Genomic DNA, 24,832 nt, shown 5'->3' with positions numbered 1-24,832 from the left:
GTTTGTCCCTGGGTATGCTTTGCTATTACAACCATTGTGTTCCCCTCTAAAGAAAGGAGCGAAATTTGAATGGTCACAGGTGCTCAACCAAGCTTTCAAGGACATCAAAAAACTAGTCATATCCGCTTCTGCGTTACAACCATCTCAGCAAGAGGGTAAAGAATTTATCACAGTAGATGCCATTTCAAAAGGCATATGTGTGGTATTTGGACAGTGGGTTTGTGGAAAAGAAAACACTGTGGCTTTTGCCTCCAGAACTCTTACAGAAACTGAGGCAAACTATAGCACCATAGAAAGAGAAGCCCTGCCCTGCATATGGGCAGTAGACAAATTTAAGACATATATTTGAGGAACATTATTTGATCTAGATCTATATACTGACCATAAACCACTTGTATACCTTCTGAGTAGTAATGGTCTGGCCAAAACCTCTGCATGGTTGATTTGCCTACTTGCCAAACTTTAAGAATACAATTTCAACATCAAATACATACAAGGAGGAAAAAATTACTGTGCAGATTGCTTGTCGCGTTTGCCTCTAGAAGAGTCTAGTGAAATGACACATGATGATGATCAGTGTGTTGTAGCTTTGAATGATGTCATAGCAGCATGCAATGGTGTAATTTCTGAAAATGAATGGTTGTCTGCTACACGAGATAGTACATTACAAAGAGTCTCACATTATATCAAAATTGGATGGCCACCTACTAAATCGCTCTCAGCAGAATTAAGGTGCTTTAATCAAGTTGCAGCTGAATTGTCATGTGAAAAAAAAAAATTGCATATGCAATCATTTATTTGTACCACCCATAGCTTTGCGTGAACGTATTGCAAAAATGGCTCACTGTAGGCACTTAGGTATTTCAGCTACATGCAAAAAAACTGAAACAGTACTTCTGGTAGCCAGTTATTGACAAAACGGTTTCAGTTTTGATAGAAAAATGTCCACAGTGCATTGTTTCTGACAAGCATTGGAAGCCTAATCACAAAACTGTGTTTCCAGTACCACTACCCTCCGGTCCTTGAGTAGAAAGTAGCAATGGACGTTTCAGGCCCTTTCAGTATATTGCCCAAAGAACAGAAATTCTTGAAAGTTTTGATTGATTATTTCTCAAAGCGGATATTCTATGATTTTGTTGAATCACCCTGTTCAAAATCAGTCACTGAATTTTTGGAGAAATCTTTTTTTGACTAAGGGTAGCCGCCCTCAATATATTGTTACAGACAATGCAATGCACTTTGTATCTACGGAAATGTCCAACTTTATGACCAAGTATGACATTACTCATTTACAAGTAGCACTTTATAGTCCATCTTTCAATGGACTTGTGGAGAGAGCTAACCGATTACTTAAGGAGGGTATTCAAACTGCTATCTCTTCAAGTATTGATGTAAATGTTTTCTTAAAAGAAAAAAAGTTGGGCATATGTTACGTAATCAAATTCCACTACTGAAGTTACACCATTCCAAAGTTTATGTGACAGAGAGGCTAGGGCAAAACTGATACTGGGGTGGTTAGAAAAAAACAATGGATCATGTATCCAAAAATACGTGGGAGTTCCAAAAGGAAACGCATTTAGACAGAAATTATAGAAACCAAACTAAACAGAAAGAGTATTATAATCATAAACACAGGGCACATAATGCCCCTTTACAGGTAATTGATTGGGTTCTGATAAAGAAACCCAATAGAGTTTTGGAAGAAGAATCCAAATTTACTTTACCTGCAAAAATAGTAAGAACAAGTTGAGCTGCTTTGCTACTGCAGGGAAAGGGGTGGTAGAATAGGGAAAGTGTCAAGCCCATTTCCAATGAACCGGCTAAAATGTACTTAGGAACATGTTAAAAATTTGTGAAAATGACTCTATGTTAGGCCTGGGTGGAGTTTTGGGAGTTGCACTACGCAGAGCTCAGCGAACTGCCCCAAAATCTCCACTGAGCTATGTGGAGTTCCGCAAGCGGCGGAGTGCATCAGGTCACACTGTTCGCGCTGACTTTTAGCACCAGATGTTTGTCCCTCGATGAAGAATCAGCTCGAACAGCTCCCTGTGCAGCGCAAGAGGGCGCTGCTTCTTTTCTGCCGATCAAGATGATTTTCTACTCAAGCGGCAGCTACCTTATTGCGAACTGAAGGTTTGTCAATGCGAGCGGTCACAACCATACTTTGACCGCTCGCGTTGAGGAATCTCGCTGGGAGGTAGTCTTGAGTAAAATGTCCTTGCTTGCGTTCATCAAACTCACCATTGATGAGCGAGGAAAAAACTCCACTTTGCAGAGTTTTTCGGAACTCATTGCTCTATGCGGAGCACAGAGGGGGAAAAGTCTGCAAGCAGGGTTCACCGCCCACCCCTACTCTGTGTTGACCAACTACAAATACTGGGAATACCACCACTACTCCCTGTGGTGAGAGATCAAGGAATTCTAGAGTGAAAAAAAAATTACCAGCTAGATTTTAGGATTTCTCAAAACGTATTAGTTTTTATTTTATCTCTGATGCAAATCTGTCCTTTGTATCAGGTTACGTATTTGTTTCTGATAAGGGTGAGGTGATGTAGTAGTACTGTAGTCTCCTCTATGGGGCATTTATCTAGCTGTATATGTATTCTGAACCACTGTGACGTCATGTTCTATATTGGAGCATTGAGTGAGTTCTGGGAACCCATACTGATGCTTCACCTGTTGTGGGTTCGTTTCTCTCATACTTGGAATAAAGATTAAACCTAATCATAAAAGCATTTGCGCCGGATTATTCATCATCCGCATCCACCGTACTGCAAAAAGGCAGGAAATGTATGCTAAAAACGAAGAATACAAACGGTGTCATATAAGGTTCTTCTAAGTAAGAATCAGTTCGGTGAATTTGCATAACCTTAAAAAGTAAACAAATTACCGGTATTTTTTTTACTGGGGAAGGTGGCAAACCTCGCTGTGATGTATTGTGACAAATGTAAAAATACATATTTTCCCGTTTTAAGCAGGCCTGTGATATGTAACACCCCGGTAGGCTCAGAACATGGTTTGGCTCTTACAGCCAAGTAAGACGCCTGTTCGGCTCTGGCACGGCTCTCTTTAATGTGCGGCTTGCCCGCCTCTAAAACTCGCCCTGGTAATCACTATAGCTGGGAAAACAGGGACGGCAGCAATAAACGTTAGAGTGATACGCATACAGTTCATATCCCTGCGAATCACCTGAACACCATATCCCACATATTGGGAAGCGTTTGCGCACACCTACGAAATGTACTCCAAAGAAGCATTGGCCGGTGTGTCGCGTCGGAATGGAAGGTGACAAGTAAACTCAGAATGCCTAAATCTCATCCTTTACAACCAGTCTTTCAGAGGCGGGGCTCTTATGAATTTCTTTAGTGTATTTTGGGTAAGTGCGTGTTACAGGTCCTCGCGCCAAAGGCCAGCGGGACACCGTTGCGTCGCCCTCCTGTGAAGATGACCCGATCCGCTGGCAGCGCGTCACAGGTCGAGGCTGCGCGCGCTCCCTGCGTGGGCGGGGCCTCCTGGGCTTCAGCCGTCAGCTGCCGTTAGGTGGGCGTGTCCCAGCCAACTGAAACAGCGCTCGATTTTTTTTCATTATTTTCAAAAAAAGCTGAGGAGGCAAAAAAAACGGCTTCGGCAGGGAGAGGTGACTGTGGCAGCTGAGCCTGACAGCAGCCTGTGACAGCTGGGGAAGGTGAACTGGAGCTGCGCAGAGATGGAGAGGCGGCAGGGGCTCGGGCGGGAGAGGGTCGCATGGGAGGATGACTTTGGCAGCTGACGAGAAGCAGGTCGCCCCGTGTGCTGCTGTCAAAGCCCGAATTACGATGCGTATCAGCGAGCTGCCAGTCCCGTGACGGGATGCCGCCGGCACCTGCAGCCCTAGCCTGTCGCAGCAGTCGGGGGTCTCTTGCCAGGGGCATGCTACTCCGGCTGGGACTCTCCAGTACGATTAATCTGTGGCGGGTCTCCTGCCATGGACAAGCTGCTTCGGCTTGGACTTTCCGATGCGATGCACCGGGGGTAGCATCTGAGACGTGACATGTGTACTGTACCTGGAAATGAAGGTCGCGCGAGGGTCCTGGAGCACTTGCCCGCTATCACGCCCTCCAGCCGCACCTGAGGAGTGAGGAAGAAGGCGGCGAGAGGGGCTGTCACTGTCACCGCGACTCTAGGGCAACTCAGCCCAAGCCAGAGGTGAAGGACACCCGCGATTTTAGTCACTTCGGTGCAGGCTAAAGGGGAAGGGCGGTTGTCTTTTTGAAAAATAACGGTGAGGCGGAAGAGACTGGCAGCCAGCGCGGCAGTCCGGATTAGGCGGGAAGTCCGGAGCCCGTCTCTGGCACTGCTCCCCAGGCCCCCTGGGGTGCCCAAGCAGCGAGCCGCCTCTTCCCCTGTCTGCAGTGTGGCCGGCACACCGATATCGTCTTGTTCGCAGACTCAGTGCTCAACTTCTTATGTGCGGATCATGGCCCCGCGCCGAGTCCCCTGCGGGTCGGGTGAGGGCACCTGCGTTCACCTGCGCGGGGACGGCCAAGGGGTGAAGTGTGAGCGCCGCGGGAGGGTCACCTGCTCCAGTCTGACATCTCAGCCGCGATCACCGTAGTAACGCGAGCCTGACCTGCTTGAATTCTCATCCAAAGAGCATTGGATTGGGTGAATATCGAGCCGCCACAGCACGGATCTGTCCAACTCTACTATAAAGAAATAAAACAAGTGTGATTCTTCCTCTGACTGAGTTGAGCCCCTGTTGACGGTGAGGCATCGCTGCTCACTGACATATTGCTCTTCACAACTGACAGTGCGACACATCAAGGCTGAAAACTTGACTGGAGATGATCGGCGCATATCTGGTGGCATCCAAGTGCAGTGTGAGCTGCGGCGCCGGCCTGGGGAACCGCTGGCTGCCTTGTGACATGCAGAGATTGGCACGCATACCTGGCTCGTCGTGGTTCTTGAGTCCAAGTCATTTCATCAAATTGGCTAACTTTTCTTTCCAGTGTTTGGGGTTATTGCCTGTGAGCCTGGGGAGTTCTTCTTCAAGAAAGGAACTTTCAGAAAAGGATCGATTCTAACAGTGTCATTATGTCTTGAACTTTACTGAGTAAGCTGCAGATCGTGCCCTGCAGACAGCAGGCTGGAGGAGTGAGCGCCCGGGCCTCGGTCGGCCTCTGTTACACTGGTCCCTCACTGGCAGTCTGAGGTGCCCAGGTACGCACCGGAAGCGGCGCACTGCTCGGCCTTGTGCCCCTCTGACAGCGCCTGCCTGGGCCCCGCGGGTCACGTGCCCTGGCCGGGGCGGCTCCCTGGCAGTGGCTTGTTACGAGTATTTACTAGCCGCGGCGGTGGCGAGCCTCCAGAGCCGGAGCAGCCCTCTGCGCCATGCCTCGCTAGTGGCCGGGATGGCCGAGTTGCCGGGGGACGAGCTGTGTTCGGCCGCAGCCCGCGGGGACCTCCAGCGGGTCCGCGGCCTCCTGCAGGACGGGGCCAGCGCCGACGCCAGGAACCGCTTCAACAGGACGGCGCTGCAGGTGGGTGCGGAGGTGCGTCACTGGAGGGATGGGGGCGGCGGCGCCCGAGGGCCCGGACTGCGGGGTGCCCTTAGGGGGCTGAGCTGAGGGAGAAGGTGTGCCTGGGGGCTACAAAAGGCCGGGAGGGCGGGGGTCACTTGAGTGCCGACGTCTGCAGTAACCCGTCTGGGGCTCTAAAAAGGTGGTTAACCTATGGACCTGGAGCAGCAGAAGCCTGGTAACCTGTCTAGGGGGCGAGATGGGAGTGAAGGGTGCCCATCTGATGGTTGGGGCAAGCAGAGCTCCATGCTGTCGAAGCAGTAGCCCCCTGCTAGCGCCCACGTGTACCGCTGTCAGGCGCTATTTTGAAGTAGGTGAATGAAAAGCGCACCCCTTGTCCGTGGACAGCTGGCTTCAGTGTTATCACCTACACATAATGTATCACTGAAGACTTCCAAGGAGTGTACATCGCCCGCTGGACAGCACCGGCCAGTGAAAGGTGAAACCACTGTCTCTGCGTAGTGTGCCATGAATGCGAAATTCTGCTCCTACTAGCAGGCAAACACATGAAATAGTGTTATGTTATTATTCAAAGACCACATCTTTAGTTATGATTAACAGGGCACATATACCGTACAATGTAGCAACGTGTAGTCAACTCACCATTCACTTTCCCTGTATATTCCATGTCATTAATATACATAATGGTAGACAATGTAACAAAACAACAAAGGAACATCCGTTCATCACATTTGTACGGGAATCTTTTGGGGAGACGTAGCTGTCGAAGTTAATATGCGGAGCCACGGCCCACACACGCATTTCTATAGCCGATAAAGTTAAACAGACAAGAAATTGGTGTGGAGTTATCCATCAGTGGACTCGGTTGACTAGAAATTCAACTTGGAGCAATCTCGGATTATTTTTAGCCACATCTGACAAATGTATCTCGAACTACAAATAGAAGATATTTGATATCTGGACATAGTAACTAACATTTAATGAACTACTCGTTGAGGTAATAATATATTACATCTATTTAACTTATAATATTTGCATACGCTATTTTCTCACGACCTTTGTTTTTATGATTCAAACTCATTTTAGGAAAGTGTCCAAATAAAACAATTGCGTACAATTTACAAAGATGAACACATTGTAAGCGTAACCCCTTTAGCAGGGCTGCACTGAAGGATGCAGCGCCGCTCCCTGCTGTTCTGCTGTTTAGAAATGATAGCAGGGGCTGGCTACGGAATCGAGGAAGAATCTAGATTTTCATAACCTTATCGCAGATGCTAAACGCCTTGTTCGGGAGATATTTTTGCAGGCTAGGCGGTGAGTAGTGATGGGTGATACTCGCAGAAGTTCCTGCCCTTGCTCCAGCATCGATCATGGCGGCGAGTGGTAATCGTCCTACTGGCGGCAGGATGCAGGGTGTGGACGAAACCTGTGCTCTCAGATCTGATGGCGAGGGCAGGCACCGGACAGACTAGCCAAGGGGCCTTAACACGAGTAATTGACCGACACATAATCAGAACACGTGTGTGTGTGTGCCCATCTGTAGTTCCAAGCAGTGCGTGAGGGCGAGGGTTTCACCTCCCGAGGTGTAAACTCATCGGCTCGACGACATTCATCAACGGCTACGACGTGACTAAGGAGACACCCCTTTTTAACAGAGGTATTTTCTGCACGGTGTGTCCCACAATACCAAAGGACGAGGCCTGCCTTTAAACTGTGTTGCTAAGAAGAGTACGACACGCATCGTTGCCTAACGGATTCTAAATATAGGCGCAGGCTTGGTTATCAAAATGCCGGTGTATCGCTCTGCGTGTCCCCGAAAACATAAATGCATCTGATATTGCAATTTGTTGAATAACCCTGGCCGTGGGGTTGGCTTGCGTTTTTCTCAGCCCCAATTCCTTTTACATACACACGCAACAAAATAAACAACTGCTTATACGCCGAATTGGCGTTAACTTTGTTTCCCCGAACGCCGGTGACTGATACATTTATCGTAAAATGTAAAAGCATTTCTAAACGAAAGACAGCGAGTGTTGCTGATGTGGGAGGAGCAGAGAAGCACCAACTCTGCCACTGCTTCTCCACGGCTGACTGAATGCAGCAAAACACGTCCACTGGACAAAAGATGTTTAAAAACAAAGGACATCTTCCTTCTAACTCGATAAATCAATAGAGAACCATTAACATATGTATGGGTTGTGTTTTGCTGCTACAATGGTATTATCAATTACTCGCACATGCCAACCACTCTGGTACACAAACACGCCGAAACGTGATGCGCCACTGTCACCTCATGCAAACCACAATCTTTCCATAGACACCCAGTTTAGTTGCTGAATACCTTCAAAGCTGAGAAGTGAGCATGTTTTAGTTCATCCTGGATGAGCAACGCCTCTGTGCTCTCCATCATGAACGGGGGCCTTCTGAATAAATAACAACTTCCTTCACAGTAATACAGTCTCCAACCAGTTTTGGGAGTTAAATAGTCGATGCAATTAACTGTATAAACATGGACACTGTATTTAGTGTCTTTGAATGCAAACTCCTACTTTCCAGGAAATGTATTTAAGAATTGCATAGGCAATGGCAGTAAGTAGCTTAAAGCTGCTTGTGTTCATGCAAACACAGATACAAAATGAGTAGTCCTGTGGTGATTAACAGAGCAATACATTCAAATTATTTCAGACCTTCTCAATGCTCTCAGCAAACAGGTACCAACTTTCAGATGAAAAAGTAATTATGCTAATCATTTGCCTGAAGACACACCGTTAATTTATTGATCTATCTGTTTAGACAGTAACTTATCTCGCGCACACACGCACACCGGGCGACCTAAACTTTTCAGACATGACCTGTTCGGATAGTTGGATGTGGCGTATAATATATGTATATGTGTATATATATATATGTATATATCTCTTACTTTGTACACTAAGGTGGAGTAAAAGGATGTTACCAAGTGCACATATAGGTTGTTACAAATTCTATACAACCTGCATTTTCAGAAATTAACATTTCTGATCACAAGTATGTTGCCATTGGGTTTATTTCGTCATTCACTGAAGTGTGCATTAATTGTGATGTTGTGGTATGTAAACTACTTCTTACATAACTGTAACAAGGGCAAATAACTAAGCACCACGTGTCAACAAATATCCTACCGTTTTAAAAGCTCATATTCAGACTGCAGTAAAGATGGTCGTTTGTTGTGGGGCCTCATTTAATGAAAAATATGATGTATGTTTTTTACCACATAGGGTGAAAAGGATGATACTGGATTTTATTACATATTTATTGAACTTGGTTGATGGACATATTGCCACAATTGGTAGGATATATGTGTGTATATATATATATATATATATATATATATATATATATATAAAGGAAACATTTATTCCAACAAATGATTGTTAGTTCTAACGTCTTTAAACGATGGTTTTTAATATGTCATGTTTTACGGGATTTCCTTACTTGTTTGTACGGTTTTAATCGTTTTGTGGGTCAATTACCGATTTAATGATTGAAGTAATAATAAACATTATATGCATCGTATACTATTCCAGCCAATAAAATGGTATACACGCTGTAAATATGTATGCTGTAGTTAACAGCCCCATTGCTGCTTCAATGGGCTGCTCACTGACTCACCCCACCTCTGCTCCAGTTGTAATAGTCATAGGGCCCTTCGATGCCATTATTAGACCATACAAAATATATTAACAGTTATTTAGGTTTCTAGTCATAAAGAAACGAGGAATTCCGAGGTTGAATTAAGGCTCTAAGCCATAATTATGATGACATTCCCCTGACAACGAGATGTTGAAACCGTTGCTGCAAGCATTATAGACATTTCAAGACCAGACTCTCACTAAAGTTTTGAGGCCTCATTTGAGGTTTGGCCACTGCACAAAACCACATAACATAACATGTAAACTCCGCGGTTCGTTTACTTTGGGTGCAGCATTGGTAACAAGTTGTTTTCTTATTTTACACAAGTGTTGTAGTAACTTTACTGTCGTTTTAATATTTAGAAGAATATGACCATCTGTACAGGAGTCAGAAGACGGTGTATTATATAAGTTTAATTTATTTGCTTGATGAATGAATAGGCTGCATGGATCCTGCTGGTGTTGCTCATGGAAAAGGCCGTGTACACCATTTTACGGGCAGTGATATATCTAGATTAAAGCATGCTTTTTTATTATGATGCAAATTTAATTGTGTATGTGTGCTGTACACTGCAGTGGAAATATCACTAAAATTTTAAGTTTCATGTGAAAATCGTTCTTTGGATGTCTAAAAACTACTCCGTCAGACGAATTTTGACATGTTTTCTAAAGTTCACCTTCGCTCACACCCGAATACTTCTTGTCAGTTTCCCTAAATGTTGGTTAAGGAGGCAAAGGTGATTGTCGGAGGTGCGTACTTTTAAGGCAAATATAAAATTGTGTGAATTGTTGCTCTAGTCTATATCAAAATCTGTAACACAATTAAATGCAAATAAATACACCAAGTTTGGCACGAAGACAGATGTTGAACGTTAATATTCCCCTGTGGAGTATGGTGCAAATCTGTGCAGGCTCTTTTGAAATAGAAGGATTTAAAGTTGTAGAGATAGTTGAGTGTGGCTTCGAACTCGAAGTGAGTGCACTTGAAAAGTCTGACTTCAGACGCCTCTCAAAAGTGAGCTGATGTTTACTCTGATGGTGATAGCCGGGTTCAAAACCCAAATCACCTCTGTAGGGTCTTTGGACAAGTTCTAAAAATAACATTTTTGTATTCGTGTGGTTGTTATGTGAGCGCCTTTTAAACCCGGGAAGGATGATGAAACACTCCATGGGAGTGGCCAAAAATGGGCAGAATCGGTCTCGGACTGTCGAATTCGGCCAGACCATGTTATCAATTGAGTATGAAAACCACACAACTCAATTCATGAGTAGATAACTAATGACTAACAGAGGAAGGCTTCACCTCCTCCTGCTCATTCATAAAATAAGTGAAGACAGTTGTTTGTGTATGTCAGAATCAAAAAGAATCTCGGGCAAAATCGGCGCTGAAATGTGTTTTGCGTGACAAAAGCTAAACACCTCTGCAATTGGCCAACTGTGGTATCGCAGCCCCCCAGCAACATAAGGTACCAACTGTCGATCTACAGCAGAGGTATTCAGTGCCAGACGTTTCCGTATTTATGACGTAACTTGGTCTTAAAGACTCACATACCCCGTGTAGGCAGGGAGGGTGGTATGTGACTAATAGTATGGTCATATAATGCGGTCGATGTAATTAAAACGCACTTTATAAAGCCCCTGTAGCAGCGTCATTGGACCATGCTGCGCTTCACCCAATGTATGTTTTACATTTTACACTTAGGACTCGAGGTTTCCCGCGAAAACACAAGAAGTATTTGTTTCTGCACGAATTATGGACGAGTTGTGGTATGACATGATTACTGTGATTTAAGGGATCTTCAACCACTTCTCTGCGTGCTGTACCAATGCGCACGGGCACGCTACATGAAGTAAAACGTGTTTCATTCTGCTTTAGAAAATGCTTTTCAATATTACGCTACCAAGAAAGGAGCTGGCGCTTGACAGGTGCGCCACAGAAAGGTCTTAGACACAATTATGTAGCAGCGCCACTATGGTAAAGGCAGGGCATGCAGCATCCTGTACGAGCTGTGCCAGGCTGGCAACTGCGCGATGCCTTCAGTGGCGCATCTTGTCCAGGCAGCGCTACACGGCCACGTGCCCTGTTCTTGAAAAGAGTGTGTGCGACTGTGTAAATGCTGCTTACGGTGAACTTGAGGCTGACACGCCGAACCCTAATCAACCTCATGTTTTCTTTTACATTTTCCTTAATGCAAGAGGCGTCATTTAGTGACAGACATCCTTATTTGTTTCCTAACCATTTTAAATATTCGCCCAGTGCAAGGTGAAACGTTGACCTTTTACGTGTCCAACTCAAACGCGCGGTAAAAAAGAAGACATAGGTATTTTTGAAACATCAAGTGCTGATCTTTGGCTTTTTGGATGTTTAATGTAACGACTATTATGTCTAGCGCTTATAAACGACAGAAATGTGGTACTGGGAGCTATATGAAAGCACGAATGCACGTTAATAATGTGGCTTTTGGTTGTTTAAGAAATGTTATTATTAAAGACGTCTATCCTCTTTGTGTAGTGCGAGACATGCCCAGATCATTAAATATTTGCATTTTCCTCAAGGTCATGAAGCTCGGCGTCCCAGGAATCGCCGAAGCCCTTCTGCACAAGGGCGCTGACCCGAACCTGAAGGACCCCACTGGTTTTGTCGTTCTCCACGACGCGGCCAGAGAGGGCTTCGCGGACACGGTCCGGACTCTGCTGCTCTTGGGTGCCGACGCCAACGCCAGGGACGGGCAGGGGAACCTGCCGGTGCACCTGGCCGCCATGGAGGGCCATGTGGAGGTGGTGGCCTGCCTCCTGGAGCATACGGACAGCACTCTGGCTCAGAACAGGCAGGGCCACACGGCCTACGACCTGGCCAGGGCCCACAAGCGGGAGGACGTGGTGAAGTGGATGGAGGAGAATACCCGCGCCTAGGGCAGCTGCTGCTCATCTGCCCAGTTCATGTTTTACATTTCATTAAATGCAGCAATACTGTGACAGGTTAGCTGTGCACGCAGGTCACAGCAGCCTCTGGCTTCGCCTCATCTGTACGTCTACGCTAATAACCTTGCCTCTCACTTATCTAAAATACCGCCTTTCATGCCTGCCTTTTTATTTCTCTCTCGCATTTTTTACTTTCCAAAGCCGACTGTTTCATTTGTTTTTCCTAAGTAAGAAAATAATAAAACATACTGTGATGCGCATCCCTCAGTTGTACCAGTCAGGCCAACACGGACGACTGTTTTATGACACTATCAGGAGCTGTAGAAACAGGCTTTTTCACATTCGAAATTTCCCACCCCAATGTTGCCTCTGCGTACTCCGAAAATGAAGGCTGGAGACCCCATTGCAATTTGAAGTAAAAATAAAAAGAGGACCGTGTAACATACATTGTATATACGAATACATGTTTATGTCATCTAAGGTGAAACTTATTTCTGCTGTACTGTGAGTTATGTAAATATTTCCGTCTCCTCGGAACGAGATCACGAATTATTCACAATGTCAAAAGATTTGTCTGTTACAGAGACTGGCAAAACAACATGTTGGAAATAACCGATTCAATCTGTTTGTAGAAGTTCCATGAGAGTCAGAAATGTCGTGTCTATCCTACACAATAAAAGGGTCGCAATCTACTATTTAAGATAAAACCTGTGTCTGTGTTTTTAATCTATAATGCTATAATGTACCCGTTCAAATGGATTGTAAAATATGTTTAGATTTAAATTATAGTTACGCCTCGAAGCAGATCAAGGCCATGCCAAGGACTCTGCATTTTATTCGACAAACACAGAAAGGGGGAAAAACGCAACTAAATAATCGCTAAAATTGTGGATTTTTTTTTAAACATTTTTTTTTTTTTTTTACGCGTGGGGATCCAGGGCCTTTCTTTTAATTTAGGAGATATTCTGTCATCCGCTCATATCTCTCTACACGCGCGCTCGCACACACTCTCTCTCTCTCTAGAGAGAGAGAGAGAGAGAAAGAGACAGAGAGAGAGCCCATGTGGACACATGGGACGGAAATGAACTATTTCTGTATATGATCGTATTTTGTAGTTTGAATACTTAAAACAGTTCCCCTCAGAAGCACAGAGCGCAAGCTAACCACGCCTTTTATTCTTTCACTCGTCAGGCGACGGTATTGAATTATTGACGCACTTTTGCTATTTCAGTGTGGCATCATTCCATACTAGAAAAATAAAGTGGGTGCGCGTGGTCGGCTGCCCCAGGGTAGTGCCCGTCTGATATGACATGTCTGCTTCTCGAGCTCTCCCTGCACGCCCTTGCGTCACACAAGTGTTGCCCCGCGAGGAGCACATAGATTTCAACTTTGGCTAGTAAAGTACTGCACCTTTACACCCATGTTGTGTTTTCACGCTAACACCGTAAATTAAAACTCACAGGATGCTTAGTGGCCAATAGACACTGGTAAGCTCCGGTTCGTAGAGATCACGAAACATATCGACAGTGGATGGCAGGAAAATAACCGAGTTACTAGTATCGCCAATCTATCACAGAACGTTAGAAAGGCCCTGTCACTCTAACCCAACCCCCATCTGAGAGCAGCATCCATGGAAAGAGCCTTCTGTTATTGAGGGGCACGACCTCTAGATTCATCTGGGTGAGAATCCATGGTACGTCCCTGCTGTTGTTGGTGGGAACGAGCCCACCATCGCTAGACACATCTGGGTTAGAATCCATGGAAAGGGCCTGCCGTTCTTGGACACGGACCCACCATATCTAGACACATTTGGGTGAAAATCCATGGTACATACCTGCTGTTCTTGAGGGACACAAGCCCCCCAACTCTAGGCATATGTGGGAGAACCCATGGAAAGAGTCTGCTGGCCCAGGGGAGCCTGCACCCCACCCATCTGATAAGAATCCATGAAAAGGGCCTGCTGTCATTGAGGGGCATGCGCCCCCACCCCCAGGCACACCTGGGTGGGAATCCATGGTAAGGGCCTGCTGTCCTAGAGAGGCACAAGCCCCTCCTCCCCCAACCTCTAGTCACATCTGGGTGACAATCTACTGAAAAAGCCTGTTGTCCTTGAGGGGCACCGGCCCACCACCTCTTGAGACATCTGGATGAGAATCCATGGAAAGGACCTCTGTCCTTAAGGTGCATGAGCCCCCCACCGCTAAGTACATCTGGGTGACAATCCATGGAAAGGGTCTGCTGTCCCAGTCCAGCACAACCCCCCACCTCAAGACACAGTTGGGTAAGAATCAGTGGAAAGGGAGGGCCTGCACTCCTAGAAGGGCACAAGCTCCCCACCTTTAGGCACATCTGGGTGACAATCCATGGAAAAGGCCTGCTGTCTTTGAGAGGTCTATAGCAACACAAAAGGATGATGGACCGAGTGCTGACACATTCTATACACTCATCTCCAGTCACAGATCAGGGTTTGATCCATCTTGCTTTTCCTCACTGTAGGAAAGTACCATCTTGCCTGGCATGTTACCCCCATATTTCACTGTATATATGTTGTTTTAGTCTATGTGTCACTGGGACCCTGCCAGTCAGGGCCCCAGTGCTCATAAGTATGTGCATTGTATGTGTTCCCTGTGTGATGCCTAACTGTCTCACTGAGGCTCTGCTAACCAGAACCTCAGTGGTTATGCTCTCTCTGCTTTCCAGATTTGTCACTAACAGGCTAGTGACTAAATGTACCAATTCACATTGGCATACTGGTACACCCATATAATTCCCCAGTATATGGTACTGAGGTACCCAGGGTATTGGTGTTCCAGGAGATCCCTATGGGCTGCAGCATTTCTTTTGCCACCCATAGGGAGCTCTGACAATTCTTACACAGGCCTGCCAGTGCAGCCTGAGTGAAATAACGTCCATGCAAATTCCCAGGACTTTGTGAGTGTGGGGACACCATTACACGCGTGCACTGTACAGAGGTCACTACCTATGTACAGCGTCACAATGGTAACTCCGAACATGGCCAGGTAACATGTCTAAAATCATGTAATTGTCCCCCCAATGCCATTCTGGCATTGGGGGGACAATTCCTTGATCCCCCGGGTCTCGAGCACAGAACCCGGGTACTGCCAAACTGCCTTTCCGGGGTCTCCACTGCAGCTGCTGCTGCTGCCAACCCCTCAGACAGGTTTCTGCCCTCCTGGAGTCCAGGCAGCCCTGGCCCAGGAAGGCAGAACAAAGGACTTCCTCTGAGAGAGGGTGTAACACCCTCTCCCTTTGGAAATAGGTGTGAAGGCTGTGGAGGAGTAGCCTCCCTCAGCCTCTGGAAATGCTTTGATGGGCACAGATGGTGCCCATCTCTGCATAAGCCAGTCTACACTGGTTCAGGGATCCCCCAGCCCTGCTCTGGCGTGAAACTGGACAAAGGAAAGGGGAGTGACCACTCCCCTGACCTGCACCTCCCAGGGGAGGTGCCCAGAGCTCCTCCAGTGTGTCCCAGACTTCTGCCATCTTGGAAACAGAGGTATTTGTGGCACACTGAACTGCTCTGAGTGGCCAGTGCCAGCAGGTGACGTCAGAGGCTCCTTCTGATAGGCTCTTACCTCTCTTGGTAGCTAATCCTCCTTCCTAGGTAGCCAAACCTCCTTTTCTGCCTATTTAGGGTCTCTGCTTTGGGGATCTCACCAGATAACAAATGCAAGAGCTCACCAGAGTTCCCCTGCATCTCCCTCTTCACCTTCTGCCAAAGGATCGACCACTGACGGCTCAGGACGCCTGCAAAACCGCAACAAAGTAGCAAGACGACTACTAGCAACCTTGTATCGCTTCATCCTGACGGCTTTCTCTACTGTTTCCAGGTGGTGCATGCTCTGGGGGTAGCCTGCCTCCTCTCTGCACCAGGAGCTATGAAGAAATCTCCCGTGGGTCGACGGAATCTTCCCCCTGCAACCGCAGGCAACAAAAGACTGCATCACCGGTCCTCTGGGTCCCCTCTCAGCACAATGAGCGTGGTCCCTGGAACTCAGCAACTCTGTCCAAGTGACTCCCACAGTCCAGTGACTCTTCAGTCCAAGTTTGGTGGAGGTAAGTCCTTGCCTACCCACGCTAGACTGCATTGCTGGGTACTGCGTGATTTGCAGCTGCTCCGGCTCCTGTGCACTCTTCCAGGATTTCCTTCGTGCACAGCCAAGCCTGGGTTCCCAACACTCTAACCTGCAGTGCACAACCTTCTGAGTTGTCCTCCGGCGTCGTGTGACTCCTTTTTGTGACTTCGGGTGGACTCCGGTTCACCTTTTTTCTAAGTTCAGGAACATCTGCGGGTGCTGCCTGCTTCTGTGAAGGCTCCCTACGTTGCTGGGTGCCCCCTCTGTCTCCTCATCCAAGTGGCGACATCCTGGTCCCTCCTGGTCCACAGCAGCATCCAAAAACCCTAACCGCGACCCTTGCAGCTAGCAAGGCTTGTTTGCGGTCTCTCTGGGTGGAAACACCTCTTCAAGCTTCTTCACGACGTGGGACATCCATCCTCCAAAGGGGAAGTTCCTAGTCCTCTTCTTTCTTGCAGAAATCCAAGCTTCTTCCAACAGGTGGCAGCTTCCTTGCACCCTCAACGGGCATTTCCTGGGCTCCTGCCCACTCTCGACACTGTCGCGACTATTGGACTTGGTCCCCTTGTCTTACAAGTACTCGGGTCCGGAAATCCACTGTTGTTGCATTGCTGGTGTTTGTTCTTCCTGCAGAATCCCCCTATCACGACTTCTGTGCTCTCTGGGGGTAGTAGGTGCACTTTACACCTACCAATCAGGGTCTTGGGGTGGGCTATTTTTCTAACCCTCACTGTTTTCTTACAGTCCCAGCGACCCTCTACAAGCTCACATAGGTTTGGGGTCCATTCGTGGTTCGCATTCCACTTTTGGAGTATATGGTTTGTGTTGCCCCTATACCTATGTGCTCCCATTGCAATCTACTGTAACTTTACATTGCTTGCATTACTTCCTTTTGCTATTATCTGCATAATTTTGGTTTGTGTACATATATCTTGTGTATATAACTTATCCTCAAACTGAGGGTACTCACTGAGATACTTTTGGCATATTGTCATAAAAATAAAGTATCTTTATTTTTAGTACTTCTGTGTATTGTGTTTTCTTATGATATTGTGCATATGACACCAGTGGTATAGTAGGAGCTTTACATGTCTCCTAGTTCAGCCTAAGCTGCTTTGCCATAGCTACCTTCTATCAGCCTAAGCTGCTAGAAACACATTTTCTACATTAATAAGGGATAACTGGACCTGGCACCTCTGGTACCTACTACAAGCCAGGCAAGACGTGTGTCCGGTGCTCATGGTGCCACTGGATTCAAACTAGTGGTTGATGAAGGGGGAACTGTAGGAGGCTGGCCTGGCTTATAGTGGGTACCTTGTGGTACTTACACCTTGTGCCAGGTCCAGTTATCCCTTATTAGTAGAATAGAGGTGTTTCTAGCAGCTTAGGCTGTTAGAGATAACTATGGCAAAGCAGCTTAGGATGAACCAGGAGACATGCAAAGCTCCTACTACACCACTTATATCATATAGCACTATATAACAAGAAAACACAATACTCAGAGTTACTAAAAATAAAGGTACTTTATTTTAGTGACAATATGCCAAAAGTATCTCAGAGGATACCCTCATTTAGGAGGTAAGTAATATACACAAATTATATGTACACAAACCCAAAACTGTTAAGTAACAGTAAGAAAAGTAGTGCAAGCAATGTAGAATCACAATAGGTAGACATAGGCCTGGGGCAACACAAACCATATACTCCAAAAGTGGAATGCGAATCACAAATGGACCCCAGGCCTATGGGAGATTGTAGAGTGTCGCTGGCACTGTAAGAAAACAGTAAGGGTGTCCAAAATACCCCACCCCAAGACCCTGAAAAGTAGGAGTAAAGTTACCCTACTACTCCAGAAGGACAGAATAGTCATGATAGGGGATTCTGCAAGAAGCACAAGCACTAGCAAAACACTGAAGACGGATTCCTGGACCTGAGGACCTGTAAAGGAAGGGGACCAAGTCCAAGAGTATGAAAGTGTCCGGAGGGGGGCAGGAGCCCACTAAACCTCAGATGAAGGTGCAAAAGGGCTGCCTCCGGGTGGAAGAAGCCGAAGATTCTGCAACAACAAAAATGGCTAGGAACTTTTCCTTTGGATGGAAGATGTCCCAGGGCGTGCTGGAGGTTGCAGAACTGTTTCCAGGCAGAAATACTGCAAACAATCTTTGCTAGCTGCAAGAGTCGCGGTTGAGGATTTTGGGTGCTGCTGGGGACCAGGAAGGACCAGGAGGTCGCCCTTTGGATGAGCAGACAGAGGGGGTGCTCAGCAACTCAGAGAGCCCCCGCAGAAGCAGGCAGCACCCGCAGAAGTACCGGAACAGGCACTTAGAAGATCTGAGGACAGCGGTCGACTTAGAGTCACATAAGAGGGTCCCATGACGTCGGAGTCCAACTCAGCGAGTTGCACAGTGCAGGACGGAGTGCTGGGGACCCAGGCTAGGCTGTGCACCAAAGAATCCTTGGAAAAGTGCACAGAAGCCGGAGCAGCTGCAAATCACGCAGTACACAGGTTTGCTGTCTGGCGTGGGGAGGCAAGGACTTACCTCCACCAACTTTGGACAGAAGGGCCACTGGACTGTGGGAGACACTTGGACCCAGCTCCTGTGTTCCAGGGACCACGCTTGTCAGGATGAGAGGGGACCCAGAGAACCGGTGATGCAGAAGTTTGGTGCCTGCGTTGGCAGGGGGAAGATTCAGTCGACCCACTGGAGATTTCTATAGGAAAGTACCATCTTGCCTGGCATGTTACCCCCATATTTCACTGTATGTATGTTGTTTTAGTCTATGTGTCACTGGGACCCTACCAAGCAAGGCCCCAGTGCTCATAAGTATGTGCCCTGTATGTGTTCCCTGTGTGATGCCTAACTGTCTCACTGAGGCTCTGCTAACCAGAACCTCAGTGGTTATGCTCTCTCTCCTTTCCAAATTTGTCACTAACAGGGTAGTGACTAAATTTACCAATTCACATTGGCTTAATGGTACACCCATATAATTCCCTTGTATATGGTACTGAGGTACCCAGGGTATTGGGGTTCCAGGAGATCCCTATGGGCTGCAGCATTTCTTTTGCCACCCATAGGGAGCTCTGACAATTCTTACACAGGCCTGCCACTGCAGCCTGCGTGAAATAACGTCCACATTATTTCACAGCCATTTACCACTGCACATAAGTAACTTATAAGTCACCTTTATGTCTAACCTTTACCTGGTGAAGGTTGGGTGCAAAGTTACATAGAGTGTGGGCACCCTGGCACTAGCCAAGGTGCCCCCACATTGTTCAGGGCAAATTCCTCGGACTTTGTGAGTGCGGGGACACCATAACACGGGTGCACTATACATAGGTCACTACTTATGTATAGCGTCACAATGGTAACTCCGAACATGGCCATGTAACATGTCTAAGACCATGGAATTGTCACCCCATTACCATTCTGGTGTTGGGGGCACAATTCAATGATTCCCCGGGTCTCTAGCACAGAACCCAGGTACTGCCAAACTGCCTTTCCGGGGTCTCCACTGCAGCAGCTATTGCTGCCAACCCCTCAGACAGGTTTCTGCCCTCCTGGGGTCCAGGCAGCCCTGGCCCAGGAAGGCAGAACAAAGGATTTCCTCTGAGAGAGGGTGTTGCACCCTCTCCCTTTGGAAATAGGTGTGAAGGGCTGGGGAGGAGTAGCCTCCCCAGCCTCTGGAAATGCTTTGATGGGCACAGATGGTGCCCATCTCTGCATAAGCCAGTCTACACCGGTTCAGGAATCCCCCAGCCCTGCTCTAGCGCGAAACTGGACAAAGGAAAGGGGTGTGACCACTCCACTGACCAGTACCTCCCAGGGGAGGTGCCCCGAGCTCCTCCAGTGTGTCCCAGACCTCTGCCATCTTGGAAACAGAGGTGTTGGGGGCACACTGGACTGCTCTGAGTGGCCAGTGCCAGCGGGTGACGTCAGAGGCTCCTTCTGATAGGCTCTTACCTCTCTTGGTAGCCAATCCTCCTTCCTTAGTAGCCAAACCTCCTTTTCTGGATATTTAGGGTCTCTGCTTTGGGGAATTCTTCAGATAACGAATGCAAGAGCTCACCAGAGTTCCTCTGCATCTTCCTCTTCACCTTCTACCAAGGATCGACCGCTGTCTCCTCCAGGACGCCTGCAAAACCGCAACAAAGTAGCAAGATGACTACCAGCAACATTGTAGCGCCTAATCCTGCCGGCTTTCTTGACTGTTTCCTGGTGGTGCATGCTCTGGGGGTAGCCTGCCTTCACCCTGCACCAGAAGCTCCGAAGAAATCTCCTGTGGGTCGACGGAATCTTCCCCCTGCTAACGTAGGCACCAAAAGACTGCAACACTGGTCCTCTGGGTCCCCTCTCATCCCAACGAGCGTGGTCCCTGGAACACAGCAACCCTGTACAAGTGACTCCCACAGTCCAGTGACTCTTCAGTCCAAGTTTGGTGGAGGTAAGTCCTTGCCTCCCCACGCTAGACTGCAAAGCTGTGTACTGCGTGATTTGCAGCTGCTCCAGCTCCTGTGCACTCTTCCAGGACTTCCTTCATGCACAGCCAAGCCTGGGTCCCCAGCACTCCGTCCTGCAGTCCACAACCTTCTGAGTTGTCCTCTGGCATCGTGGGACTCCTTTTTGTGACTTCGCGTGGACTCTGGTTCAGTTTTCTTCTAAGTGCATGTTGGGGTACTTCTGCGGGTGCTGCCTGCTTCTGTGAGGGCTCTCTGAGTTGCTGAGCGCCCCCTCTGTCTCCTCCTCCAAAAGGCGACATCCTGGTCCTTCTTGGTCCTCCGCAGCACCCAAAAACCTCTACCGCAACCCTAGCAGCTAGCAAGGTTTGTTTGCGATCTTTCTGCGTGGGAACACCTCTGCAAGCTTCATCGTGACGTGGGACATCCGTCTTCCAAAGGAGAAGTCCCTAGTCCTTTTCTTTCTTGCAGAACTCCAAGCTTCTTCCAACCGGTGGCAGCTTCCTTGCACCTTCATCTGGGGTTTCCTGGGCTCCTGCCCCCCCGGACACTGTCGCGACTATTGGACTTGGTCCCCTTGTCTTACAGGTACTCAGGTCTGGAAATCCGTTGTCAGTACACTGCTGGTGTTTGTTCTTCCTGCAGAATCCCCCTATCACGACTTCTGTGCTCTCTGGGTGTAGTAGGCGTAATTTACTCCTATTTTTCAGGGTCTTGGGGTGGGGTATTTTTCTAACCCTCACTGTTTTCTTACAGTCCCAGCGACCCTCTACAAGCTCACATAGGTCTGGGGTCCATTCGTGGTTCGCATTCCACTTTTGGAGTATATGGTTTGTGTTGCCCCTATACCTATGTGTTTCTGTTGCAATCTATTGTAATTCTACACTGTTTGCATTACTTTTCTTGCTCTTATTTACCTGATTTGGGTTTGTGTACACATAACTTGGGTATATAATTTATCTTCTTACTCAGGATACTCACTGAGATACTTTTGGCATATTGTTATAAAAATAAAGTATCTTTATCTTTAGTAACTCTGTGTATTGTGTTTTCTTATGATATTGTGCATATGATATAAGTGGTATAGTAGGAGCTTTGCATTTCTCCTAGTTCAGCCTAAGCTGCTTTGCCATAGCTACCTTCTATCAGTCTAAGCTGCTAGAAACACCTCTTTTATACTAATAAGGGATAACTGGACCTGGCACAAGGTGCAAGTACCACTGGTACCCACTACAAGCCAGGCCAGCCTCCTACATTGGTTGTGCAGCTGTGCGATAACTACTTACCACTTTGTCATGGTGCACTTTTCATAAGAGAATCATATACCAAACAGTTCAGTGTATGTACAATTAACCAAAAAAAGTTTGCTTTTCTTCTCTAAAACTTACAAAGTTCTGAAAAGTTTCTTAAAACTTCTAAACGTTTTCTAAAAGTTAGAAAATGTTTTTTCTCTGTGCTTTAAAAAGTTCTAATACCTTTTCTTCCTTCTTACTATCTCTAAACCTTCTGCTATCATGTCTGTGGTAGATTCTGCTCCTAAAACTGTCAATGCTACTTATGACATTTTGAATTAAAATAGCTTAAGGAGTCTCTGCTTAGATACAGGTTTAGTTATAGGAAATAATCCTACAAAAGAGTTTCTGTTCAACTTGCTTATGTTAGATGATGAGACCCAAGCTGGCCCATCAAATGAGGGGTTAGAACATACAGTATAGAAATTTCCCAGTGTGACTAAGAGGAACACCTAGAGAAGGGTGGGGAGAGTTCTGAACAGGATCTGCCCTCTAGCAGGACACCCAGTAATGTTGGTAGTAATGGAGGTTCCCATCACAGTAGGGCATCCTTTATTCCTAGAGGCCAAGTTAACATTGTCCAGACAGTTAGGGACATATCACGCTTTGTAGTTTCCAACTTGTCTTCTGTGTCAAAGCATTCCCAACCCACCCACCCTGAAGATAACTTGTTAGAAAGGGAACTCAAAAAGTTGAGGGTTGAAGAGACTAGACTGAAGCTTAAATGGCAACAGCCGACCTTAGATAGGGAATCCCTAGACATTAAGAAGGAGAGACCGAGGTTTCGGTTAGGGCCCCATGGTGGCAGCAGCAGTATTCCTGATGGTAATCCTGTTAGAGAGCATGATTCCAGGAATCTGCATTAGATAGTCCCCCCTTACAAGAAGGGGGATGACATCAACAAGTGGTTTGCTGCACTTGAGAGGGCCTGTATGGTACAGGGGGTCCCTCAAAGGCAGTGGGCTGCTATTTTGTAGATATCTTTCACTAGAAAGAGTAGGGATAGGCTCCTTACTGTTAGAAAAAGTGAAGCTAACAATTTCACAGTATTGAAGGATGCACTCTTGGATGGATTTGGCTTAACCACTGAACAATACAGGAGTAAGTTCAGAGACACCAGAAAAGAGTCCTCTCAAGACTGGACATATTTTGTGGACTGTTCAGTGAAGGCCTTGGAAGGGTGGTTACATGGCAGTAAAGTTTCTGACTATGAAAGCCTGTATAATCTTATTCTGAGAGAGCATATTTTGAATAACTGTGTGTCTGACTTGTTGCACCAATACCTAGTGGACTCGGATCTGACCTCTCCCCAAGAATTGGGAAAGAAGGCAGACAAGTGGGTCAGAACAAGGGTGAACAGAAAAGTTCATAAAGTTCATACAGGGGGTGGCAAGGATGGCAAGAAGAAGGATGGTAAGTCTTCTGACAAGGGTTGGGACAAAAGTAAGCATACTGAATCTTCATCAGGCCCACAAAAATCCTCTGGTGGGGGTGGTGGGTCCAAATCCTCTTCCAATAATCAACCTAAAAAGCCTTGGTGTTATTTGTGTAAAGTCAAAGGCCATTGGGCAACTGATTCCAGTTGTCCAAAGAAAAACACCAAACCTCCCACTACCACAACCCCTGCTGCAAATTCTAGTGCCCCTAGTAATAGCAGTGGTGGGAAACCTACAAATAGCCAATCCAAGGGCGTAGCTGGGCTGACTGTTGGCAATGTAGTTGGGGTTGGTCTTGTTAGGGAGACCACAGAGGCTATTTTAGTCTTTGAAGGTGCCATTGATTTGGCCACCTTAGTTGCTTGTCCCCTTAATATGGATAAGTACAAGCAACTTCCCCTAATAAATGGTGTTGAGGTTCAGGCCTACAGGGACACAGGTGCCAGTGTTACTATGGTCATAGAGAAACTGGTCCACCCTGAACAACACCTACTTGGTCAGCAGTACCAAGTGACAGACGCTCCTAACAACACTCTTAGCCACCCTATGGCTGTTGTGAATCTCAACCTACCCACTATCCCTCCCTCTACAGATGATTCTCCTTCTGAGGAAGAAGAATTTCCTCCCTGTGCAGAACTCTCACCAGATGAGCTGGCAGCAGACACTGCTGAGCTTTTGGTTGGAGGAGGGCCTGCTAGGAAAGAGCTGAGTGTGGCTCAGCAAACCTGTCCCACATTAAAGGGTGTCTGACAGCAAGCTGTCAAGCAGCAAGATGGGGATGTCAGTGACTCACATAGAGTTTACTGGGAGGACAACCTCTTGTACACAGAGGCAAGGGACCCCAAACCTGGAGCAGCCAGGAGATTGGTCATTCCCCTGCAGTACAGAGAGTTCCTCCTAACTCTTGTACATGATATACCTTTGGCTGGGCCTTTGGGCCAGATCAAAACATGGGAAAGGCTTGTCCCCCTATTTCACTGGCCTTGGATGTCAGAGGACACTAAAGATTTTTGCAAGTCTTGTGTGACCTGCCAAGCCAGTGGCAAGACTGGGGGCACTCCAAAGGCTCCCCTTAATCCACTACCAGTGGTTGGGGTGTCATTGAAAGGGTAGGGGTTGACATAGTTTGCCCCCTTGACCCTCCTACTACTTCAGGCAATAGGTTTATCTTGGTGGTTGTGGACCATGCCACAACATATCCTGAAGCAATTCCTCTAAGGACCACTACAGGTCTTGCAGTGGCAAAGGCCCTCCTGGGAATCTTTTCCAAGGTGGGTTTTCCTAAAGAGGTTGTATCAGACAGGGGTAGCAACTTCATGTCTGCATACTTGAAAGCAATGTGGAAGGAATGTGGTGTTACCTACAAGTTCACCACTCCTTATCACCCACAGACTAATGGACTGGTAGAGAGGTTTAATAAAACGCTCAAAGGTATGATA

The 24,832-nt window shown here is 47.1% G+C and overlaps 1 protein-coding gene across 2 annotated transcripts; it reads left to right on the top strand.

Moving 5' to 3' along the window:
• Positions 1 to 3,614: 3,614 nt before the first annotated feature.
• On the top strand, positions 3,615 to 12,819 carry CDKN2C (cyclin dependent kinase inhibitor 2C). 2 transcript variants are annotated; one of them, XM_069232689.1, is made up of 2 exons: positions 3,615 to 5,519; positions 11,747 to 12,819. In XM_069232689.1, the coding sequence occupies exons 1-2, from the start codon at positions 5,391 to 5,393 to the stop codon at positions 12,101 to 12,103; spliced, it is 486 nt and encodes a 161-aa protein (XP_069088790.1). In that variant the 5' UTR covers positions 3,615 to 5,390; the 3' UTR covers positions 12,104 to 12,819. The 2 variants fall into 2 exon arrangements, with proteins under 2 accessions (XP_069088790.1, XP_069088789.1); XM_069232688.1 differs by having other exon boundaries at positions 3,615 to 5,531.
• The last annotated feature ends 12,013 nt before the right edge of the window (positions 12,820 to 24,832 follow it).

The sequence above is a fragment of the Pleurodeles waltl genome, chromosome 4_2, assembly GCF_031143425.1.
Source record: "Pleurodeles waltl isolate 20211129_DDA chromosome 4_2, aPleWal1.hap1.20221129, whole genome shotgun sequence".
Taxonomy (NCBI): Eukaryota; Metazoa; Chordata; class Amphibia; order Caudata; family Salamandridae; genus Pleurodeles; species Pleurodeles waltl.
Note: the sequence above shows the minus strand (reverse complement) of the source record. Positions and strands in the feature narration are given on the sequence as shown.

Coding starts and splice junctions, on each gene's coding strand:
- CDKN2C (XM_069232688.1), top strand. CDS start 5,391: ATGGCCGAGTTGCCGGGGGACGAGCTGTGTTCGGCCGCAGCCCGCGGG. Junction 5,532..11,746: donor CGCTGCAGGTGGGTGCGGAG/GTGCGTCACTGG, acceptor ATTTTCCTCAAG/GTCATGAAGCTCGGCGTCCC.